This window comes from Chenopodium album, chromosome 3, assembly GCF_948465745.1.
Source record: "Chenopodium album chromosome 3, dcCheAlbu1.1, whole genome shotgun sequence".
Taxonomy (NCBI): Eukaryota; Viridiplantae; Streptophyta; class Magnoliopsida; order Caryophyllales; family Amaranthaceae; genus Chenopodium; species Chenopodium album.
The window spans coordinates 82,538,153-82,561,128 of NC_137836.1; the positions used below are offsets into that span (position 1 = coordinate 82,538,153).

A 22,976-nucleotide genomic window follows, 5' to 3' on the forward strand; every position below is an offset into this window, starting at 1 on the left:
TAATTATCAATTTATACACGTATCATATATGTTTTTTTTTATTCATTTTAGTAACATTAACTAATCTAGTTAATTAAAGTTTTAAAAGATGATATCAAAAACATGAGATCAAATCTCGTTTACAACTATTTTTTTTAAACTTTCTATACACCAAAACTTTTTTATTCATTTCAAAATTTGTTAATAGATTCCTAGTCTAGAGTCATTGTGCTTTAAAATGAAGATATAGCAAGACCCAGATGAGCAGAAAATCTGCCTATGGTAGCCCTAACCCCTAAGTAGAAGTATATCACAATGTTAATGTTTTTTTATTTTTATTTTTATTTTTTTTCTTTTCTTTTTCCTTGTTGTTTAAAGAGCCACAAAGGGCGGAGGTGAAAATCAATCCCAAAATCTCCTTAAACCAGAAGAGAAACACTAACCACTTGAAGCTATCCCTCACTCTCACAATGTTAAGTTGTTAATTACGGAGATGTCAAGTAAACCAAGCATTTCAGCCATGAAAGCATGAAAGGAGTAGAATAGGTGCATCTGCCTGCTCCATTGATAAACATACACAAATAGATGTTAAGATGTAATCAGAGAATGTCAACGTATCAAGTATTGATAGCTACAGCATTTATCCATGAACAAGAAATTAAGAAAATTACAACTTTAGGAAAATCATTATCATAATGATCAAATGCAAAGTTCTACATGTTTCAGCCTTTCACAATTTTATTCCTGGGAAAAGGAGATTGACCAAAAAAGTACTTGCTACAGCTATATTATCTGCATTATCTTGCTTTTTCAAGGGTGTGATCAACGAATGGACTCACAAGGCTGCTCCCAAAGTTTCTGATATTTCCATGGAAGATTTCATCGATAGAGCTCAATATAAACTCATTTGCACATGCAAAAGTGATTCAGCTCCATATATAGAAGAAAATCATGATCATTGCTTGTGGGCCTGATGAACACGGATATTCCTCCCGTCCAATACCTGTTTGGCAGCAGGAATGACAGGTTCACGATCTTCAGTTGCTAGATATGCAAAATGAAGTGAGCCATTGGACACTAACCTGACCATCCATTTCCTTAAGAGCTGATGCAGCACCATCTTCAGAAGTAAACTTCACAAATCCAAATCCTCTTGATTTTCCAGTGACATGGTGACAAATAACTCTTACTAGAAAACACATAATCATCAATCAGCAATAACATAACAAGTAGAGAAAAAAAAATAGTTCAATACTATAAACTTCAACAGTAGTATTTAGTACTATAATATTACCTTCAATAATTTCCCCATACTGCATGAAAGCATCTCGTAATACAGTTTCATTCGTATCATAAGAAAGCCCTAATCACAGAGGAAGAACATGATTGAAACCTGATAAGTCAACAACAATTTTCCATGAGAATAAAAAAGTGTACATGAACTAAACGCAACCTAAGCATGATATGCGTGCTTCTGGAGCCATACACGCAGGCAACAACAATTCACATAAAGGATTGGCTTGCATTCAAATTGGAGAGGTGGGAATTGGGAAGGACCGATAGATGAAGAAGCATAAGGGGAAGAATCACCTCCAACAAACAAATTTGTACAGGCATTACGAACCAGCTGAAGCATTGCAGAAGGGTAGGCTATACGCTCACAACACGGCATTCTGGTCAACATTATTCTGCTTAGATAGTGGAGAGAATTAGAGTTGTGTGCTTCAATTCACTGCCAAATGAATTGAAAAAAAAAACATTATTGCCTTGCAAATTAAACACAAAATGAAACAGTGGAGCACGAAATGCAGATCTATTCTATAAGAGTTCAGAGCGAAAGTAGCACTTTTTTGATATTACATAGAATGTGCAATTTTAATGTCCATGCAAATGCAGATCAATCACCAAGTAGCTCTATTTTCTTCAAATTTCACTTCCACCTAGTTTTCAATCAGTAGTTACCAATCTTTAACATTTAGAGAGGGTAGGTAAATCTCATGAAACTATTGGTCAAGATATAAATCATCAGCCCCAACACACAAAGTATATGATTGTCAAGGGCAGTATAGAACTAAATGAAGTAAAGCCCAGAGCCTAGGGACAGCAAAGTATTCAAGCTCCTACTGCAATTACAAGAATGATTACAGAACTCAGAAGTTGAAATGTTGATTCAATCTTAGACGGACAACATAACTTATAAGCAATCTGATATCATGATATAATTAAACAGAGTTTCAACAGACCGACTGAAATTGAAAGCGCAAAGCCATGTAGCAAACTTTTCAAATTTTAGAGACAAGCAAAATCAGAAGAGGGGGGGGGGGGGGGGGGGTACCCTTGTAAGTTGCATTTTTTTAATTTTTAATGAGGTAGGTCTCACTAATAAGAAACCTAGAATGGATTTTTACCAATCCAAATTACTGACTTACAGACCTCTCTCGTGCAGTCTCTAGGCCTACAAATGTATCCTATGATCACTGTCTTGGGACATATCGATACTACTAGCAGAATCTGTTCTATAAAACTTCCTATATCCTCAAAAGGTAGAAAACTAGACTTTGAAAGGATCCTAAGGGAGGATATGGGAAAGAGACTAGTATTACCACTGTTACGTATTGGTTGATATGAAGTATTCCGGTAGAAAGGTGATGGAAGTCTCGAGCTTTGAGCATTGAACCAAAATGCCAAGTATAAATTAGCCTCATCTCACTAGCACGTGCAGAGGAAAGCAAGAACCTCAGTGGTAGCTTTGTTTCCCTTCCAATTCCATCCATATTAATATATCCTTACCATCCACATTCTAACAACACTAACAAGATGACTGCTTGAATCAACATGTTAAAGGACATAGTCATGCAGAATGAATATTCAAATTGCTTGACAAAAATTAATAGATATCACCTAATTTATGATGCTTTCAAATACCCAATAGAAAATAAACAATAACATTTTCATGATCAACAGATTCACTTATTTCAATCAATTTTAAGAACATTAGAACATGATTAATTATAGCAGGAATGGAATAAGAATAACAATAACATAACTATTTCTGCTAGACATTTCATCGAACATGTGGCAAGCATTATCCAACTTACAAATATGAACGCATCAAACCTATGTATCCACTACCCACAAATCAAATCAGAATTTAGGGTTCACTAACCAAATTCTGCTTGAATACAATAAATAAAGCTTTCAATCTAGGTTAGTTTATGGAGTAAATAACAAATTTGTGTACGTGCATCTAATTACGGTAGGGCAGTGTTGAGCACATTCAATCCAACAAATTGAGCAATAAGTTACCTGAATTGCCAGAAGAAAAAAAGGGCGAGTCGATGGAGATGAGATGATTACAGGAGCTTTTAAGTAAAAATAAAACCTCTCTACAAATAACTACTCTGTTCTTTGTTCTTCTCCTCTTGTTTCTTTTTTAGGAAAAAAAAATGATCGCCAAAAATAGTTGTTGCTCGAAACCTGCAAAATTTGATTGGGCCTAATATTTTCAGGCCAATCCAAAAAATATCCAAAGTAATTTAAAAATTAGAATTGCACGTCCAAAACCCGTTGAAAAATAATATAAGAATTAAATATACTTACTAAAATGAAATTAAATTGCGAATTTAGGACAAAATTACGCGTAAATCAGTGTAATTAATGTTACTTTATACTAAATATTTCCTTTTTTAGCTTCTTATAGAGCTATGTTTATCATTTACCTAAAAATTAAAGAAAAATATTATGCGGGTTGAAAAATTATACCCAAAGCCAGGCTGCCCTAATATGATCAACTCTAATTTTCAATTAAAAAATATGATTTTACTAATAAGGTTGTTCGTAGGTCATAAATCCGAATAAGGGCTAATCTAAATGGAATTGGATCTTAATTAATATCGCTATAGTGAAACACTAAAAGAAAATTAATTCAAGTCATGAATAGATTGGTATTTTATTATGTCATTTACTTGTTTAAAAGATGTAATCGTATTTATCTTGTAAAAAAATTATAGCTATTTCTTCATATTTCTTTCAAATGTGTGTGTGTACGTGTATGTTTGTTTTGATATTGTGTTATATTGTCATGTCATATGTCAAGTACTCAAGCGCATTATTATCATGGCAAATTATTAGATTATTATTGGCGAGTTGGACAATGACATTCTAGGCAATACTAAATGTTACGGCTGTAAGATATAAGAACGATAACTGGAAAACAAATGAGGATTTTTATCTACCAATATTATTTTTAATCTTGCTGGTCGTTGGTGTGAACAAGTGTTAACAATTCCGTAGATTGATTATGCAAACCTTAATTGATTTTGTTGCTTTATTGTAAATTCAGGTATGTTCACATTTACTAAATTGAGTTGAAGTGAACTGATTGAAGCTAAACTGAACTGAATTGAAATTAAGCTAAAGTGAACAAACCCTTCATGCTCCATCTACATTTATTTTCAAGTTTCAACTAATCTAACTAAAATGTACACTACTAACACTAGTACTTGAAACCCTCAAATACTTCAAACTTTCATCTCCCATCATGCTTAGATCTGTTATAGGCGTTAATAATACACATCGATCTTTGATACTTTATTATTTAACATAAATACAAAGATAAAGATATTTAGTGCAATTTTGATTGCTTTGTTTACTAATGTGAACTTCGCATTTTAGTCATCACGCTTTTCAACGTGTCATTTAACTTTCTTCTGTTAGAGTCAATTATGTCTTCAAGACGTGTATCACATATAATGACTTAAATAAATTTAACCGACCACACATGTTACATGTACCACAAAAAGAACGATGGTAATGTCACTGACATGTCATATTCATGTAACTTAAAATGCTTGTGATTTGAAACATGATAATTCTTATATTGGACTTGAGGATTTAGTAGCATAAATTGACATGTTTATTGCCTATGTGACTATTGTAAATTTTTTTCCTAATTGATTAAAGGAGATTAGTGGACAAAAACACAAAGCTTGGGATTTGCACTCGATATTTGAGTCAAAGTTACCACTCATTTATATTAACAAAGACATTACTTTTATAGATTGAATAATTAAAATTGTACATAAACAAACATATCAATCAAATTATTGCGATTATTCTTAAACAAACAGAATATAAAACACTTTTACTCAAGTACACCCTCACACCATTCATAAAATTCTATTCATTGATCCAACTTCCAAATCAATTTAAAATCCATATCAAGGACATTCCCAATTCCATTTCCAATTGAATTCAAAATCAAAGTTAAAGATGAACTTTAAAACCTCAAAAGCAAAAGGGCAAAAATGACTTTAAACACAAAAAAATACATACGTGGCAACACCTAATTTGAAGAACCGACTTTTCCCCAATCTCACCGTTGTCACGCATATGAAATCATCATTGATATTTCTGCCACCCTTCACAACTCCACAAGCCCAAAGAGGGTCACCGATTCCTTCGCTTAACCTCCATAAAAACCTCCTTTATTTTCCGACCCCATCAAAATATATTCCAACCCAAATAAATAAAAAAATAAATAAAAATTATAAAAAGAGAAAAGACTATCTTCCTTCTCTTCGTCTCCGACTTCACTTCTACGCAGTCTTCTTCTCCCTCATTTTTCTCTCTCCTCTTTATCTTCTTCAGTTCTTCATCCAATCATCACCATGGTAACTTCATCAATCATCTTCCTTTGTTAATTTCGTGTTTTTAGGTTTTGTTTTTGATCTGTAATTGAATTTCTGAGCTTAATTTTGCATCCATTTTTGAGTTTTTTTTTTTTGCTTTTGGATCTGCTTTTGGTTTTGTTTTCTTCAATTAAGCTTATGATGTATTGGAATTCTTGCTGTTTGTGTGATGGATTTGTTTTCTGGTATTTGATTTTGTGTTATTGAAGTATATTTTGAAGCTGGATTATTCATGCAATTCTCGTATTTTATTTTTTCGATTTGGTTTGTTTGAGCTTGGTGGATCGTGTAATTATTGCCTTGTTAATTGATTGAAAAATGATTTATGATGTTGCCTAATTTTAATGATTTAGCTTGTAGTTTATGCATGTTGCTTTATTTATCTCGCTTGATTTTAATGATTTAGCATAAAGTTGTCGCATGCTGCTGTAGTTGTTGCTTAAGATTAGACTAATTTATGAAGCTGATTGTTTTTTCGCCGATTTAAGATCAAATTGGGTGTGTGTGAGAGTTGGAGTTGATCAATTAGGGTTTGAGTTGAGTCTAAGGAGCTGGTTTGGTTCTGTTAGTGGTGTAACGAAGAATCGAAATTAGGCATTGGATACTTTGATCACAATTGTATATATTCGTTTTGGAAGTTATTCTTTCTTCATTCCATTTTCACCTTCTAATTAACTCCTTCGATTTGGTGCTTCCCCTATTTCGCTGCGTGCATGTTACACAGGGGGGATGAATATGATTCAAACATTTTAAAAAGTAGAGATGCTTTATTAATGTTTATTTTTAAATACTTATGTGATCCCACCATCTTCAAATCACAGTATATCACAGCACAACATAAGTGCACCTGCAGCTCACACTCCTTTTTCCCAACTCCGCTGGTCCTACGACAACCATAGCCAATTTGAAGACAAACAGGGCCATTCCAAGATCAGGGTCCTACATGTGGCCAAATCTGATCCATGTGGCCAAATTGGCTTAATTCTTATTTAGGGTATGGTTAGGAGTGTAGGACCAAGTTTTTTGTAGAGAGGGGGGGTGGGGTGGGGTGGGGTGGGGGGACTTATTGTTGGATTGGGAATTTGGTTAGGTTCTTCCATTATGGTAGGCTGTGAGATGGATGGTATAATTAGAGGGGCAGGCAAGAGGAGACATCGGGATCTAGGCAGAGAGAGAAAGGCCTTTGTGTGCCGATATCTGACAGAGGTAGGGGGTATAGGGAATGGGGAATGGAGAAAGTAGTTAAGAGTTAAGACATTACTTGGCCAGGGTATGTGCTTAGCAATTAATATAGTTCCTAGTATTGATCTAAAGAAAAAGTCGAACTATGTCTTGTTGTAATTGCCTAGTGGTTCACTGGTAGATGTCTGTGCCCCACATTTAAAAATTAGCCTGAAAGACTGAAGCTGATGATCTATACCCTTAATCACTGTACACTTCAGATGACGTATCTAATTTGGTATCATGGAATCAACATTATGAATTTATAATTTGTATACACGGGAGGTATGGGAACACTTAGATTGCAGGAATGATGGTATGGACTATGGACAAGATAAGGAACATATGTTTGTCTATGATGTTTTAGTTGATGTTACTGCTGCCAACTGTTTTTATTCTCTGTAGGATTTGGCTGTGTACATTTTAGGAGTTATTAGGACCTGAGAGTTTAAGGAACTAATGTAAGGACAGTGAATTAATATGTGACTGTCTATGGTGTTGAGCATTACCCCATTGGATTATCTACATGACATTGTATGGCTCATGTTAGCAGCTATCTGTGTGTGTACGGACATCTACACATGTCTTAAAGGGCAGTTAAGCTGAAATTCATAATTATTGAACTTTGCACAACTGACAGGCCAATGCAGCTTCTGGAATGGCTGTGCACGATGATTGCAAGCTGAGGTTTTTGGAACTGAAAGCAAAGCGCAGTCACCGGTTCATTGTTTTTAAGATTGAGGAGAAGCAAAAGGAAGTAATTGTTGAGAAGGTGGGAGAAACAACTGAAAGCTATGAAGAATTTAGTGCGGCTCTTCCTGCTGATGAATGCCGTTATGCTGTGTATGATTTTGATTTCGTAACAGAGGAGAATTGCCAGAAAAGCAAGATCTTTTTTATTGCATGGTAATATAGCTGCTATAATCTGTTTTCTATTTTACCTTAGGCTTGGCAAACATATTTTGACACTTCTCTGTGTCCAATGCAGGTCTCCTGACACAGCAAGGGTGAGGAGCAAGATGATATATGCAAGTTCAAAGGATAGATTCAAGAGAGAGTTGGATGGCATTCAGGTGGAGCTGCAGGCAACTGATCCCACTGAGATGGGCCTTGATGTTTTCAATAGCCGAGCTCGTTAAGTTCAACAGGCTAGTTATGAAGATGCTTTTTTTTTTTTTCCATGCGCACTCTTTTTAACTTAAAAGAAAGTGACGTTAATAGTTTGTTGATGGTGGATGCTGGATGTTATATATTAAGTTGTCCCAAGTTTGACCTTGAGATCTTGTGCCTATATAGGTGACATTCACATTTATATTGTTGGTGATAATTCAATTTGTCAAATGATTTCTGGTATAGTGTGATTCAATATGCTTAGTATGTATAATTTGTGGGGTTGTACAGCACATTTTGCGCTGTCAATTGAAATGAAGGTTGCTGAATTTGGCTCTAGTTCTTGGCTTCATGGTTGTTCTTCAATGTACGAATAGCTTTGATCTCATGTCACTTTGGATACTCATCTGTCTATTATGCCAAACTGCAATTTATTTCCTTTCTCAATCTCCATAGATTCTTAGGAGAGGTGGGGGAAGTGATGCCGAGCAGTTGTGTAAGTGTGTAACTGATGTTTATCTGGGTGAATGATTATTATAGTCATATCTCGAGTTTTAGTCCTTGTGACTTTGCAAGACTCCTCAGATTTCTCCAAATGTAGCTACTCCACGAACATTTGAATGTGTATGTATTATTTTTCCTGGTGGGATCAAGCTAAGCATTTACTCTGTCAAAATGGTCAAAGTTAGAGGGTTTTCAAGTGTTATGGGTTAAGTAAATAATCCAGATTATTGGTACTTCCATAGTTCCATGGGTCAAAACTGGATATGTGATCAATGCTTGCTAGCCGCCTAGCCTAGTCCATGTAAACGTCACCGTTTTATGCCTTCGGGCCTGTTCTCATACGTTGAAATTCAGTTTAGTTCAGCTCAGCTCTAATATTCATTTCAGCTGAGTTCAGTCAATGAGAACAGACTCTTCCTCTCTTTTTTCTCTCTCTTTCCTTTTCCAATCTAAAACTCCATGAAGTCGTGATTTATCATCATGATAAATAAAAATTGTTAATCTAATCTAATGATATTTTTATAAATAAATCAACAAAATATTTCAATCAACATGACATTTTTGCAAATAAATCAAAATTTGTGAAACCTACATTTAATAAAAGTAATTGATTTATTTACAAAAATGTCATTAGATAAGTGATTACTGCGTAATTGATATCATTACGAAAAAATTGTATTTTTTTTTTCTTTCTAAAACTCTAATGTTTGCTTGCTTTCTCGTTGGTGAGATGGAATTTGCGCAAACAACCTCTATCGTCTAATTTATATCGATAATGAATTAATTATTCAACATATGCATGTTGTTTGAGTATCAAGTTATTGTAATTATCGATATAAGGAGGAAAAAAAGTATCGAGATGGAATTGCCGCCTACTAAAATAATTCATATACATCAAAGAATATTTTCTGTTCATCTGACTAAAAAAAAACTAACCTTAGGTGCATATAAACGGGGTTGATCATCTACTTGTGCATGAGAGTGGGTATTTTTGTTATGAACCCTATTTTCAAGCTAAGTGTTGACCTATCTTGTGATAGGTTTTGTTATAACAACAATTATTCCATTTTTCCTTGTTACCAAAAACTCATACAGGTACAATATAAGAATGTAAAATTGTAATGATACATAGTACAATTTTATTTTAATATTGTCTCTTGTTAGTTTAAACTATGTTAGATCCCGTGCCATGCACGGTAATTTCAATATTTATCATTAGTTTAATACAATTATTTTACTATATAAAATAATATCAAATTGCAAAATAGGATGAAAGTTATGTAATTACGATTTTTTTAAATCATTAAAGAAAACAGAGGAAGAAATGCATGTATGACTAATAAAAATAACTATGGATTACATTACAAAGTTATAGATAAGATTACATTATTGTATTATATGACTTTGTTCCAGTCATAAAATAAATTAATAAATAAATCTTTGTTGAATGTGTAAAAATGAATATACTTGCCAAATAGAAAAAAATATTATTGTAAAGTAAGTATTAAATACTTCTCTGATTAAGTAGCTTTGGCAAAAAAAAAAAAAAAACACCCTTTTGGAGGGAAAATTTTAAACCAGGTCATGACAAGTGTCATTTTTTATTTCGCCTTTAGTATATTGAATATTGATTGATATTTTGCATACACCTATGATAAAAGCTACTCACATGAAGCAATATTTTAGTTAAAAAGCTTAAGGAAAATAAGCATCGCATAATACCCTATCAAAAGTTTCAAAGTTGAAATCAACACACATGTTACAACTTTTTTCACAAAATCAAGATTGGAACATGTTGCAACTTTTTTCACAAAATCAAGATTGGAACATGTTGCAACTGGTTCATAAAATATTAATTGAAACTATTCTAATTTTCTACTCCGTATTATTAATTCACTTAATTAAATAAACTATTGCCAATTCATTACGAAATAATATTTATTTGTTCTTGTTAAAAAAATAGTATATATATTCATTTTTTTTTTCACGCTTAATTTAAGCGATAAATATATCTATTCATCAATAAGTAAGCAAAAAAACAAAATTATTTATGGATTTAAGCGATAAATATATCTATTCATCAATAAGTAAGCAAAAAAACAAAATTATTAATGGATATTAGCAGGTAAATAATGTTAAAAAGTCAAAATCTATCTATCACCTAAAAAAGGAAGTGGAAGAAAATTAGGGCTTCAATATCAATTTTGTATAAGTATGATTATAAGGTTCATCTACTTTAAGTTGATCCCTTTAGAATTACATCGTTTTATAGTAATTTGGTTTTTTCCCTTCCATCTCCTTCAACTTGATTATTCAAATTTCCTGAAACATTACACCTTCATACCTCAATTATCCTTCACTACCCAACATAAACTTTTTTCTTCCACTTTTAATTTCCTCCTTTTCTATTTAAAATTTCTAGAATTCAAATTTAAATTTCTTTTTCTTCAACGTTCGATTTGAAGATTTGTTAATGGAAAACAAAGTTAGGTTGTAGATGGTGGCTCCAATGAGGTAAAGTTGAATGGGAAGAAAGAGAAGGTCATGCTCCCTTGGGAATATGCCATTTAAATCCTCATGGTTAGGTTAGAGGATAAGTTTCTAAATATATTGCTTTCACATTATTTTGATTTTCTTCTAGTCGATATGCTAGATTCGTATTTGGCCTTTTCATATAGCTGGTGTAGGCGTGTAGCTAACTCAAAATTATGATGTTTTGATCAAGTTAATTTTAGGGTCTGTTCTCATTGATTGAAATGAGCTGAAATAAACTTATTAAAGCTGAGTTGAATTGAACTGAAATGAATATTTTACGAGAGAAGCAAATTAGTAGCTGAACTGAAATTAATTTGATGAGAACAAGGCCTTAATCAATGTTTTAGTTTGTATGTTACTTATGTATTTTGTTATAAACAATTTTAAATTGACTGTATTTTAGTACTTCATATATTTGAACATTTGATTAATGTCAGAGATATGAACATATGTTACTAGCCCAAATATTGATGGAGTGTTCATTATTCAATTTTTTTTTTTTAAAATTTTTTGAAGGATAGTATTCATTAAGAATGGTGGCTATGGTGCAAATTTATTTTGATTTTTGGGGGTTAAAGTTCAAAATTATAAGGCAAAAACAATTAAAAATGGGGCGCCACATCCTTCCCGCTTAACTTTCAAGCAAATACGGAGTAAAAATTAAGAGCCCAAATCTATCTTACAGCCATGTCATCAATCCAAAGGAATGCTAATAAACAAATCAAACATCGCCACGTATTCAAAACTTCTGAACACGGACAGCATCTTCTTCTTAACTTCCTTTTAATTTCACCCGTTAGATCAATATTCATAACAAAACAAAATCAACGCATTTACAAAAGCCACATCAGCAATCCGTGCCTTCCCTCATCCTCCAATAACATCAAACCTTTATTCCCTATAAATACATATCTCAAACCATTTCTTCATCTCACCGCAAATATCTCTCTTTCTCTCTCTAACTCACAAATCAAAACTTCATACCCCCAAAAAAACTCTCAAGTTTTCTCTCTCATCTCATCAATGGCGCCCAAAGCTGAGAAGAAGCCCGCCGAGAAGAAGCCCGCAGAGGAGAAGAAGGCCGCCGCCGCCGAGAAAGCTCCGGCAGAGAAGAAGCCAAAGGCCGGCAAGAAGCTTCCAAAGGAGGCCGGAGCAGCCGCCGGAGACAAGAAGAAGAAGCGTCACAAGAAGAGCGTCGAAACCTACAAGATCTACATCTTCAAGGTTCTGAAGCAGGTTCACCCTGACATCGGAATTTCCAGCAAGGCGATGAGCATCATGAACAGCTTCATCAACGATATCTTCGAGAAGCTTGCTCAGGAATCTGCTAGACTCGCTCGTTACAACAAGAAGCCGACGATTACTTCTCGGGAGATTCAGACTGCTGTGAGACTTGTTCTTCCTGGTGAATTGGCTAAGCATGCTGTTTCTGAGGGTACTAAGGCTGTTACCAAGTTTACTAGCTCTTAAATTAGGTTTTAATGTTGTTTTTGTTGATTGTGGGTTGGTAGGGTAGGAATTAGGGTTTGGTTGTTGAAATTTGGGTAAATGTGGAACTGAATTATGGTGGTATTATGTATTTTGAATAGACTTGGTTATGATGTATCTACTCTTACAAATTAATGGAAATCCTTTTGTGAAATCTCTGTGTTCTTTGATTTTTTTTTTTGTTGGTCTTTCAATTTCAAGAATTACTCTGTACTTTTTATTCGAATTGTCGAAATCAGTTTGAGATTATTTTTAATTCAATTTCTGTTAAATTGGTGAATATTTCTGATGATAAATTATTTGTGAATCCAAGTTTAAGTGTTATATACTATGAGTTGGTAACCATGTTATATGTTTTGAGTTAATTGAAATTCAAATTAATTTCTGCAGTTTTTAGAATGTATATGGAACTGCTTAAATGCGCAAATATTTAAAAACTGTTTGAAATTCTGATTGTTTTTGAAGTTTATGTCAATATTATTTGTGTGTTATCCCCTGTATTTTAAGCTTAGTGTAATGTTTTGATGGTTGGGAAATCTTCTCTTGAATGAGATTGTTGTCTGTATATGGTGAATGCTTAGGACCTAGTTATTCAGCTTATTGTTTTATTTGTGCTTCGTTGCACTCTGAAAGTTCGTGATGATGCTCTGTGGCTGATTCTAGCCCTTTAGCTAATCTTATTGTTCGGTTTCTCTTGCTATTTGTTACTGTGTACAAGGATGTGTTATGTGAATGCATTCACTGCTAGTAAAACTAAGGCGGACTGTACTCAACAGTGAGGTTTAGTAGGCAATTAGAGTCGCTAGCTGGTTTTTGTCATTGTTTAGATTGAGGTTTAAACTTTGATTTCTTGGTATATTGACCTCGTGATCTTCATTGTATATTATGAAGTATTCCTTTCAATCTTTAATGGGATATGAGGAGCCAGTTTAAGTTCGTGACTGATGCACTCAAATGATAAATTTAGGATTCTGATATAGGCATTGATGTTGTCATGGGAAAAAGAAAGCTAGACTTCAACCCTTCCTCAACCTTAGCTTAATTGTTGGGTTATGATGAATTGGTATATCCAACTTTAACGGGTGAACACTGTGACAAGGGAATAAGCCAAAAACAAGCGTTGGGAATAAGGTGAGACCTTAGGGGATATATCATCGAGTATCATGCAGGAAGAAACAATGGATAGTAACAGTAGAACCATTATAGGTGTTCTGTAATTCTGACCAAACCACTTTTATATGAATAATGGGAATACAGGCAAGGGATGAAGAGTATTTACTTGAGGAAGAAAAAATAAATGAGAATTGTCCTTGGAGAAATGATGTCGGTTGGATTGGATGATTATTTTGGGATTGTAAAGGTTGCAAGTGAGAAAATGCTTGCTTGAGGTTAATTTAAATTTCGTAGTTATGATGTAAGTGGGATAGTGGGAGTGCAGTAGTCATCTACTCAGTAGATGGATGCTTAGCTACTAGCCTACCATCAGTGTTTAGTAGGATGATTGATGTGCATTTTACAAGTTCTTTATCTTGAAAACTTTGGGAATAGATGTATGATGGACATTTACAGTGTGAGCGGAAAGATCATTTTCCAGGACCAAGGAGTACATTTTCCTTCATAGGGGCTTTCTGGTAGGATTTTGTGATTATGCGCGTAAGTCTGAAAGTTCATGAATTAGTTTTGGCCTTTTGGGGTTCTGAAGTGCCTTCTCATTTCAAGAATTTACAAAGCTTTAACACCATTCATTTTTAACCTTGAAGCTATTATTGTGAAGGGTATGGGTGCTCCGGTGATGCTTGTTCAAACATGCACCGGTAATGTGCTTGTGTGAGGAATTCCACCAACTGGTTGCTTGATTCTGATACTATATTTTATAGGGCGTGTGAATTATAGACATCAGCTTTTAATGGTAGAGTTGCTGTTGTAATTGTTTAAGGGAGAATGAAGGCTGGAAACCTGGGAAAAAGCCAAAGTTCCACTTTGGTTATGTAGAAAACTAGAAAAGTTAGAGCTTACAACATTTTGGCGAGTCCTGAGTTTTGACAATGGTCTTGATGAATATAAATAGAACAAGAAGCTGATAATGTCAGAGCAGGAACATGGACCAGCTAACAATAACCGAAATAGGCTAGAGCAAGATAGTTACAAGGAGGGAAGTGAACTTTGCTTTTCTAACAAATTCAGTAATGGAAGAGCTGCTAGGATTTATTATGGGTAGAGTTGTTGATGCTTATTTGAGTGATGGGATGAATTCAAAGAACTTGAAGAAAGAAACTTCAAGTACTAAGTTATTTTTCTTTTTCTTATTCTGCATAAGAGTTTATAATGGCAGAGGTTTGCTTCTGATATGGTTTCATTTGTTGGTCTGAAGACAAAGGAGTTTGGAAAACCTTTTTTCGGTGGAAGTTTTGAATGTAGTAAGGAGTACGACATGATATACTGGGATATGGTGTATATAAACACCATTCACCACTCCATCCATGTCTGTGAAGTGTTGCAAAACATGATGCATTGATGCACATTTGCTGCTTGTTGAATTTCATGAGAATGTTGTGCTGTCTCAAAAGTATTGCCAATTTGGCAATTCTATAGTAGGCCTTAAATTTCATGAGAATGGTGTTAAGCAGTTGTAATTGGTGGTAGGCTAATCATGGATGTAAATTAATGATATTAATTGGAGTCGTAGATTTGAATGGTTAAGTGTATTCATGTTTTAGTCTGATTAAGGAGTCATGATACAAAAAAACTCTGGCAGTGAGGTGGATGATAAACTATATCCGATTTGGCTTGTTGGCTAAACAACAAAGGTGAATGATGTTTAGAAGTATGCGTCATGGAGAAAGATGTTGTGTATTGGTGTTTGGATAACCTTTCTTATGTTTGGACCCGAAAAAATGTATGTTTATTTATTTATTTTCTAATTTTCTCTTCTTGTTCGGCCACGTCACCAAGGTTGAGCGTGCTCTTGGGGTACTGATATCAATTCGGATTTATCTTCTAGGGTTATTGATGATTTATTGAAACATACACCAAAAGGTAACAAATACATACTTTTAATAAGACTATGACTCTCAAAGCTCATTAGATCAATTAAAAAGAGCGTTTTCTATCTAATTTAATCTACTTTTTTTTTTAATATTTTGATGAGTAATTCAATTTACTCTGTACATAAATTAAAATTCATTTATAATGCTCACAAAAATTTATTTATAATGCTCACAAAACCCCTTTAAGCTTTAATCTAATTTTAATCTAATTTTCACACACATCCCACAAAACAAAACTAAGACACAGAAAAAGAGAGAAGTGACTCAAGAATAAACCATCCCATTACATTTCTGAAGCAGACTCAAGGATAAGAGATCAAGGGATCTGAGTTAAGGTCGGTGACACAGTAACAATGGCGGATTACCATTTCGTTTACAAGGACGTTGAAGGAACTTCTACACAGTGGGACGACATCCAACGGAAGCTCGGAAACCTCCCTGAAAAACCGCCGGCGTTCAAACCGCCCCCATTTGTTCCGGCCGAAGACGAGGATTCCAAACCCAAAGACAAATCATGGATCGATTCAAAAACCCATGATGAGCTTGAAGATCTCGAGGATGATCTTGATGATGACCGATTCCTCGAAGAATACAGGTATCATACTTTACTTTCAATTTCGATTTCATTTTTAGGGTTTTGCTTTGATTTATTTCTGTTGATTGTTAATATGATGGTGGGAAATTTCAATTGCAGGAAGAAAAGGTTATCTGAGATCAGGGAAGCTGCTAAAGTTGCGAAATTCGGATCGATTATTCGAATTTCTGGGTCGGATTTTATCCGTGAGGTGTCTCAAGCTTCCCCGGAAATTTGGGTTGTTGTTATTCTCTACAAAGAAGGGTGAGTTTTCAAAAAAAGGAATTGCTTTTCTGCTGTGTAATTTTGCTTCATGATTCAATTGTGCAATTTGAAGTGATGTTCATATAATATATCCTTTGATAGCATTTTGAATGATTAATTAATTGATTGAATGATACCTTAGGACCTATATGTATATCCTGTATATCATTAAGTCACTGTTTTGCCTGACTAATGAAGTCATGATTGATGTATCCAAATTGACGGTGCCATTTGCAAAGAAAAGCTCGTTTTTGGTGCTGTTCTGGACATAATTTACTAACAATGCTGGATCGTGGGCTAATGCATAGTTTTATCAGACATCAGTAGCATGTCGTGTTATATTTGTTTAATAGCTGGTTGCTATGACTTTGGTTTTATGTCATATACTTAAGTTTCAAATTTCAATACACTGGCAGCTTTGCAGCATGTGAGATGTTAATGGGATGTTTGGAAGAGCTAGCTAGGAGATATCCAGCAACGAAGTTTGTCAAGATAATATCTACGGATTGTATTCCTAACTATCCTGATTGTAATTTACCCACACTGTTGGTATACAATAATGGTGCTGTCAAAGCAAACTATGTGGGATTGAGCAATTTTGGAAGGCGATGCACACCTGAAGGTATAATCTTCTTTCTGAATTCTTTTTGTTGATGTTTTTGCTATAATGGCACTATGTTGTTAGTTTTTGAAAGGTGGCAGTAGAAATAGTGATTGCTTGGTTATTTTCTAACAACTTATGAGTAAAAACAATTAAATGGCAAGTGGTATATGTTACTATGTTAGTGAAAGGCAGATTTCTGTTTTTATTGTTTATGACTGATTTCTATTTTTGTACTTTAGGTGTCGCACTTGTTCTCTGTCATTCGGATCCTGTGCTTAACGATGGTCAGACTAGCAGTGATTCAACCAGGAGATCTGTTCTCGATGGGGAGAGTAAGAGGCTCATTGAAAAGTTTGTTGCAGAGCGCGAAAATGCAGAGGATGATGGTGCTTCAAGTGATTAACTGGTCTAGGGTCTGAATTAGCGGGAGTTTTTGGAATTGGACTCTTCTTTTCAAGTTTTTTTTCCCTTTAATTTTTTGGACTGAGGGTATTTTGATTATGGGAATGAATTACTTTATTTGAGTTATAGCACTCTAAGCAGATTCCCAATATTGAATATTGTGTGAAAAAAGCTTTATGTGTTAGATTATAGTGCAGCTTAACATCAGTTTACTTACGTATTGTAATCCAGCCCACTTATGTAGATTGTTTCGTGCTGTATGTTTCTTAAAAAAAATGCACTGTTCTCCTTATCTCTTATAGTACTTTTATAAACTTTTTGGTGTTTGTTTATCTTGTTGAATTATGTTTCTCCCTTCTCCTCTTCTATATGTTTTATCCGAGGTGTTACATAAATTATATCTTGGGCTAAGTTTGATCACAATATACCCTTTATGCCCTCCCCTTGTTAATCTTTGATTTCCTTTTCTTCAATTTGCTTCTATACATGTCTCCTAGTCTTATCTGTTACTGTGATTTGTGAGTTTGAGCCGCATTTGATGAAGTTAAAGTTCTATTGGAAGAAGCTGCTGCTCCTTAGGTTACATGCTGTAAAGTGTAAATAGGCCAATTGTTATGGACATGTCACTGCAGGGTTAATCATCTAAAGTTTTATTACAAAATGTATACAGAGATTGGAGGACTTGGCAGGGGTACACTTTAAAGGTAAGAGCTTCCATCGCCTGAAGATTAAAATTAATGATATTTTGTATCCTATATCTCCTAATCAGAGTAGTCACTTTGAAATCAGACGTATCAACATAGGTTCATTGGTTAATATATGCGAGTCATAACTTGGTTTAGCTGTCTGAATTATTGAAATTGTGTAACTTATGTTCCTGTTGTTGACTTGTTGTTGTTGTTGATATTTTCAATATAAGATGATATTGCCATTTCTATAATACTCTTTAAAAGGTTCAAATTGCAATCTTCTTGAAATCTTCCCCCTTCCCTGGGTTCTAAGATTTTGGGTTAATGGACTATTCATTAATTTTCAGTCTGACTGATTTCTCAATTTGGCTCGAGTACTGAAATGGATAACGACTGATGAAACCCCTGGAATGTTGAAGTCAAGAAGGGGCATTAATGTCATTTGGATTTTAAACGTGCTGGAAATAAGGCTTGTTATATGAATGTCAATTCTGCTGGTGTGGAATTAGAGTTAAGTTGTGGAACATCCATGAATTATGAAGACTGATAGATGGTATCAAGAGATGACATGGAATCTTGTGTTGAGTTGGAGAACGGATTCAATGAAATGTACCCTTTAAGTCTCTGATGTGGTGAATTAACAGTCCATTACATTGAAAATCTTAGTTATTTTTGAGTTTGATTGGTCCTTTAAGATGATGACATCGTATGCTCGTAGTATACTTGCCTATTGTATGGGTATGTTCTCATGCATTGATTCACGTTAAGGTAAGATACTTTGTTTACTCCTCAGCTGTTATTCATTTATAGCTTTGAGATGGGGTTGGCTTTTGCTCATGTAAATGGCTGACTGGTATTGATGTTGATGTCTGCAGGCAGCAGCTGAAAACCAGAAATGAAAGACATTTTGGTCTACTGCCTGCCTTTGCAGTGTTTAATCATTGTCACCAGGTATGTTGTTGCGTTTTGGATTCTCAATGTTTTGTTGTAACTGCTAGCTTGCCTGCTACACTCTTAAGATTTTTGCTTAACTTTTCTGGAATGACTTTTGCCGTAAATGGCAGACTATTAAAGATACTGCTACTTATTTGCCAAACATTTATAGTAGCTGTCCTCTATTTTTTTTAGTGTATTTGATGACTTTTTCTGAAGCAGATTTATGATCAAAAAAATATAAAATAAATAAGCTGAATGATGTATTATAGATTTTTTTTCATACCCTTTTAAGCATATTGGATCCAATAATAGTACTTTTCATATCTCCAAATTGCAATATTAGTTGTTGGCAAGTTGCCAAGTCAACAGATGATTTTCTCCACTTTCTCCCTCTAACCTCACATGTTTCATAAAAAAATAAGTCAATGTTTTGTGAGGCTTGAGGTGAGGTTATCCATTACCATATATCAGTAACTACACAAAATTAGTCAATGTAAGAGGAGTTCTTAGGACCCCTTGGGTGTTCTTTCTCCACCCCCCAGTGCTGATGCAAAAGCCTCATATTCTCATCCTCCCTTTTAAACATACTGATTAGCAGAATTCCTGATTTCTCGATGTCATTTTCATTGTTCATATGCTTGTTTTATCATCAATTAGCAATTTATGGTCGATCACTCTGCCGTCTTGGACTATGGTCAGGATTGTTGGTTCTGCTGGCAGCTGTGGCTATATTCTCCCCTGAGTTTGCCTTTTTATGGGCGTCCCATAGATGTGGGGTTCATGGCTATATGAGGGTCCCACTGGATTTGCCTGGAACAATTTTGTGCTTGCCTACTCATGTGGTCAGAGGGCCTTCTTATCATGTCTATATCCCTGTCATATTGGCTCCCGTCATTGTGGCTTGTTCTGGTTTGGTGCTTTCATCATGTGGCTTGTCCTACATGTAACTACAGGCCTTGTTTGGATTTGTCATGTTATATATGTGGGTGACAACAATGATCAAAAGGGATGTTTTTGTGTGTGTGAGTTTTTTTTTTTTTTTTTTTTTTTTTGGGGGGGGGGGGGGGGAGATTTCAAACATCGTTTTACATATTAATTTCGGGCACATCTATCGTTGCCCTGAACAGTGTTTTCAATGTGTTGATGTATTCTGACTAAGAGATGGATAAATACTTCTTTTAAATTGTTCATTTGTTTCACCAAAATAATCTTATCTTAATGCAATAAAATGTACTAAGGGAGTGGAGGGGGAAGAGGGGGGGGGGGGGGGGTGAGCAAGTAATACGAATTACCTTGTCTAGCTTAAATGAGGCTGGCTATGTGTTATAGGCTCCATTCCTGGCTTTATCTTGTGGATTGTCTAATCACTGATTGCTGAAGGATCCCCTTTGACAAGAAAGTGTAGCTTTATGACCATGGCACATACTTCGGAACAAGGTTTATGTTTGCAGCAATTGATGAGTAAAAATGGTGAAACTTAATGTGTTAGTGTGAGTAGGTCTGTTGTTGGAGTTTTAAGTTGTGCTTTGATGATTTGATGCATGAATTGATTGATCATGGACTATAGGGATTGGTTATTGAAGATTTGAAGGCGAGACAATGTGGAAAATGGTGAGGGACTCTCGTTGCTCTTTTGTGATCATGCAGACTAATGAAGTGCAGCACGGAAATAAACTTGCCGTATGAAGCTGCCTCCAAAAGGTTTTTAGATTATGTTAGATACACCATCAAATATATGTATCCCCTCTATTAAATCATGACTCATTTATCAGCCGTCATATCTTAAGCAAATTCTGCGAGATTTGACAAAAAATACTCATGGTCTTTGATTATCTTTTGGCAGGTGTAACAATAGTTTGTGAACCCAAATATTGTATGAGGCGTAGAACATTTGTATTGCTGCGATGCAATGGTAAAATGATTTGAAGCTCTTTGAGAATGGAACGTCGGATGCAATGGTACCAATGGGGTATATTGAGGCCTCAAAAGCTGGGTCAATTCAGTCCTGGATACCGGGCAAGAAGTTCTGCATACATTTCTTGATTCTTCTTATTCCCAGGTAAGACTTGATGCATTGTTTGGATAGCAAAGAAGGAAGGAAAAGAAGGGGAGGGAAAATGGAGGAAGGGAAGGGAAAAGAAAGGGAGGGGGAGGTGAGCTTCATTTTCCCTCCAAATCTCTCCAATTTTGGAGAGATTATGGTTATTATAGAGAGAGGAAAAATGGATCCCTCCCTCTCCTTCCCCTTCCTTCCGCCAATCTTTTATCCAAACAAGAGATTTTGCCCCCCTCCATTTCTCTTCTCTTCTTTTCCATCCATTTCTTCCTATCCAAACAAAGTGTAATTCTTTTTATGATAAACTGAATGTTGTACTGGAGTAGATGATTAGATCATACTCTTATTCTGACATACTAGTTGGGTAACCACCCGACAGTTGAATATTTCAATCTCTATCTTAATCTCTTGTACAATCTCTATTTAATATAATTAATTCCCTATAATGCTTGAGGTGAGGTTTCCATTTCTAAAAAGAAATAGTCAATGTTAGAAATGTAATGGTGTGCCCTCCTCTTCTCTATTGATTAATAATTTTACAACTTTCTCGTTCTTCCCCTTAACAAACTGATAAGTAGAATCCTTGAATTCATCTTACATTTGTTATCATCAATCAAGATGTCCCTCTCATTAGCCTTGAGCTCATTTTATCATCGATTAGCTACTGACAGTCGAACGCTCTACCGTGCAGGGATGTGGACGAGTGTGTTGGTCATGGTGGCAGCGGTGGCTGCGTTCTTCCCTGAGCTTGCCTTCTTATGGCAATCCCGTGGATGCGAGGTTCATGGCTACGTGAAGATTCCTCTGGATTTGCCTGGAAAGAGTATGTGCTTGCCTTCCCATATGGTCAAGGGGTCTTCCTTGGATGCTTTCATCCCAATCATATTTGCTCCCATTGTTGTGGTTTGTTCTGGTTTTGTTCTAAAATCCTTCGGCTTGTCTTACAACCAACAATCAGATAGGATCATTTAGAGATAGAGATTTATATACTACACGATGTATTATACTTGTAAGGCCTTAACCGTCTGGTTTTAGATGTGTGATTATACAGTGTACTTTTTTTTTTTTCTTTCTATTTGACAACTTGGATTCAGGTAATATTTGAGTTGACTTTGCTTAATTACTCAAAACGGTTTCCTATAATTGCTTAATTACTCAAACGGTTTCCTCTACTTCCATCATTAAAAAAAAAAAAGAAATTCCAAACGAGTTATTCCAAGGAGTCACACATCCTAGTACTACTCTCGCTCAAGCAAGCTTAACTGCAAAGTTCTGATAGGATCCGATGTATTAGTGCTAATACAAAAATAACAAGGGGTCTTCCTTGGATGCTTTCATCCCAATCATATTTGCTCCCATTGTTGTGGTTTGTTCTGGTTTTGTTCTAAAATCCTTCGGCTTGTCTTACAACCAACAATCAGATAGGATCATTTAGAGATAGAGATTTATATACTACACGATGTATTATACTTGTAAGGCCTTAACCGTCTGGTTTTAGATGTGTGATTATACAGTGTACTTTTTTTTTTTTCTTTCTATTTGACAACTTGGATTCAGGTAATATTTGAGTTGACTTTGCTTAATTACTCAAAACGGTTTCCTATAATTGCTTAATTACTCAAACGGTTTCCTCTACTTCCATCATTAAAAAAAAAAAAGAAATTCCAAACGAGTTATTCCAAGGAGTCACACATCCTAGTACTACTCTCGCTCAAGCAAGCTTAACTGCAAAGTTCTGATAGGATCCGATGTATTAGTGCTAATACAAAAATAACAAAATGGCGTCGCCCGGACTCGAACCGGAGACCTTCAGTGTGTTAGACTGACGTGATAACCAACTACACCACGACACCATTTTTGCACAATTTTTCACAAAT

The 22,976-nt window shown here is 34.9% G+C and overlaps 4 protein-coding genes, 1 long non-coding RNA gene and 1 other non-coding gene across 6 annotated transcripts; 4 read left to right on the forward strand and 2 right to left on the reverse strand.

Annotated features, from left to right (window-relative positions):
* Positions 1 to 615: 615 nt before the first annotated feature.
* On the reverse strand, positions 616 to 1,708 carry LOC145620025 (glycine-rich RNA-binding protein 2, mitochondrial-like). Its single transcript, XM_081674686.1, has 4 exons — positions 1,570 to 1,708; positions 1,274 to 1,342; positions 1,062 to 1,168; positions 616 to 982 (listed from the first exon to the last, which is right to left on the reverse strand). Exons 1-4 carry the CDS (start codon positions 1,661 to 1,663, stop codon positions 935 to 937), a joined length of 318 nt encoding a protein of 105 aa, XP_081530812.1. The 5' UTR covers positions 1,664 to 1,708; the 3' UTR covers positions 616 to 934.
* A 3,703-nt stretch (positions 1,709 to 5,411) lies between these two features.
* LOC145624533 (actin-depolymerizing factor 2-like) lies at positions 5,412 to 8,243 on the forward strand. The gene is made up of 3 exons (XM_081677583.1): positions 5,412 to 5,651; positions 7,531 to 7,796; positions 7,879 to 8,243. The coding sequence occupies exons 1-3, from the start codon at positions 5,649 to 5,651 to the stop codon at positions 8,027 to 8,029; spliced, it is 420 nt and encodes a 139-aa protein (XP_081533709.1). The 5' UTR covers positions 5,412 to 5,648; the 3' UTR covers positions 8,030 to 8,243.
* A 3,733-nt stretch (positions 8,244 to 11,976) lies between these two features.
* LOC145624535 (histone H2B) lies at positions 11,977 to 12,681 on the forward strand. The gene has a single exon (XM_081677584.1). It carries the CDS (start codon positions 12,063 to 12,065, stop codon positions 12,507 to 12,509), a length of 447 nt encoding a protein of 148 aa, XP_081533710.1. The 5' UTR covers positions 11,977 to 12,062; the 3' UTR covers positions 12,510 to 12,681.
* A 3,096-nt stretch (positions 12,682 to 15,777) lies between these two features.
* On the forward strand, positions 15,778 to 17,710 carry LOC145624536 (uncharacterized). Its single transcript, XM_081677585.1, has 4 exons — positions 15,778 to 16,169; positions 16,269 to 16,412; positions 16,829 to 17,034; positions 17,256 to 17,710. Exons 1-4 carry the CDS (start codon positions 15,928 to 15,930, stop codon positions 17,417 to 17,419), a joined length of 756 nt encoding a protein of 251 aa, XP_081533711.1. The 5' UTR covers positions 15,778 to 15,927; the 3' UTR covers positions 17,420 to 17,710.
* A 533-nt stretch (positions 17,711 to 18,243) lies between these two features.
* Positions 18,244 to 22,229, forward strand: LOC145620035 (uncharacterized). Its single transcript, XR_014108180.1, has 4 exons — positions 18,244 to 19,058; positions 20,611 to 20,744; positions 20,887 to 21,102; positions 21,791 to 22,229. It is a non-coding gene; the product is annotated as an uncharacterized LOC145620035 (long non-coding RNA).
* Positions 22,230 to 22,878: 649 nt separating this feature from the next.
* Positions 22,879 to 22,952, reverse strand: TRNAV-AAC (transfer RNA valine (anticodon AAC)). The gene has a single exon. It is a non-coding gene; the product is annotated as a tRNA-Val (tRNA).
* Between the last annotated feature and the right edge of the window lie 24 nt (positions 22,953 to 22,976).

Bases quoted from the DNA above. Each gene is read 5' to 3' on its own strand.
- LOC145620025 (XM_081674686.1), bottom strand. From the start codon at position 1,663: ATGTTGACCAGAATGCCGTGTTGTGAGCGTATAGCCTACCCTTCTGCA. The intron at 1,343-1,569 runs GTGATTCTTCCC...CTCTGTGATTAG, and splicing joins TACAAATTTGTTTGTTGGAG to GGCTTTCTTATGATACGAAT. The intron at 983-1,061 runs GTTAGTGTCCAA...GCTGCCAAACAG, and splicing joins TTAAGGAAATGGATGGTCAG to GTATTGGACGGGAGGAATAT.
- LOC145624536 (XM_081677585.1), top strand. From the start codon at position 15,928: ATGGCGGATTACCATTTCGTTTACAAGGACGTTGAAGGAACTTCTACA. The intron at 16,170-16,268 runs GTATCATACTTT...TTTCAATTGCAG, and splicing joins CGATTCCTCGAAGAATACAG to GAAGAAAAGGTTATCTGAGA. The intron at 17,035-17,255 runs GTATAATCTTCT...TTTGTACTTTAG, and splicing joins AAGGCGATGCACACCTGAAG to GTGTCGCACTTGTTCTCTGT.
- LOC145624533 (XM_081677583.1), top strand. The intron at 7,797-7,878 runs GTAATATAGCTG...TGTCCAATGCAG, and splicing joins AAGATCTTTTTTATTGCATG to GTCTCCTGACACAGCAAGGG.
- LOC145624535 (XM_081677584.1), top strand. From the start codon at position 12,063: ATGGCGCCCAAAGCTGAGAAGAAGCCCGCCGAGAAGAAGCCCGCAGAG.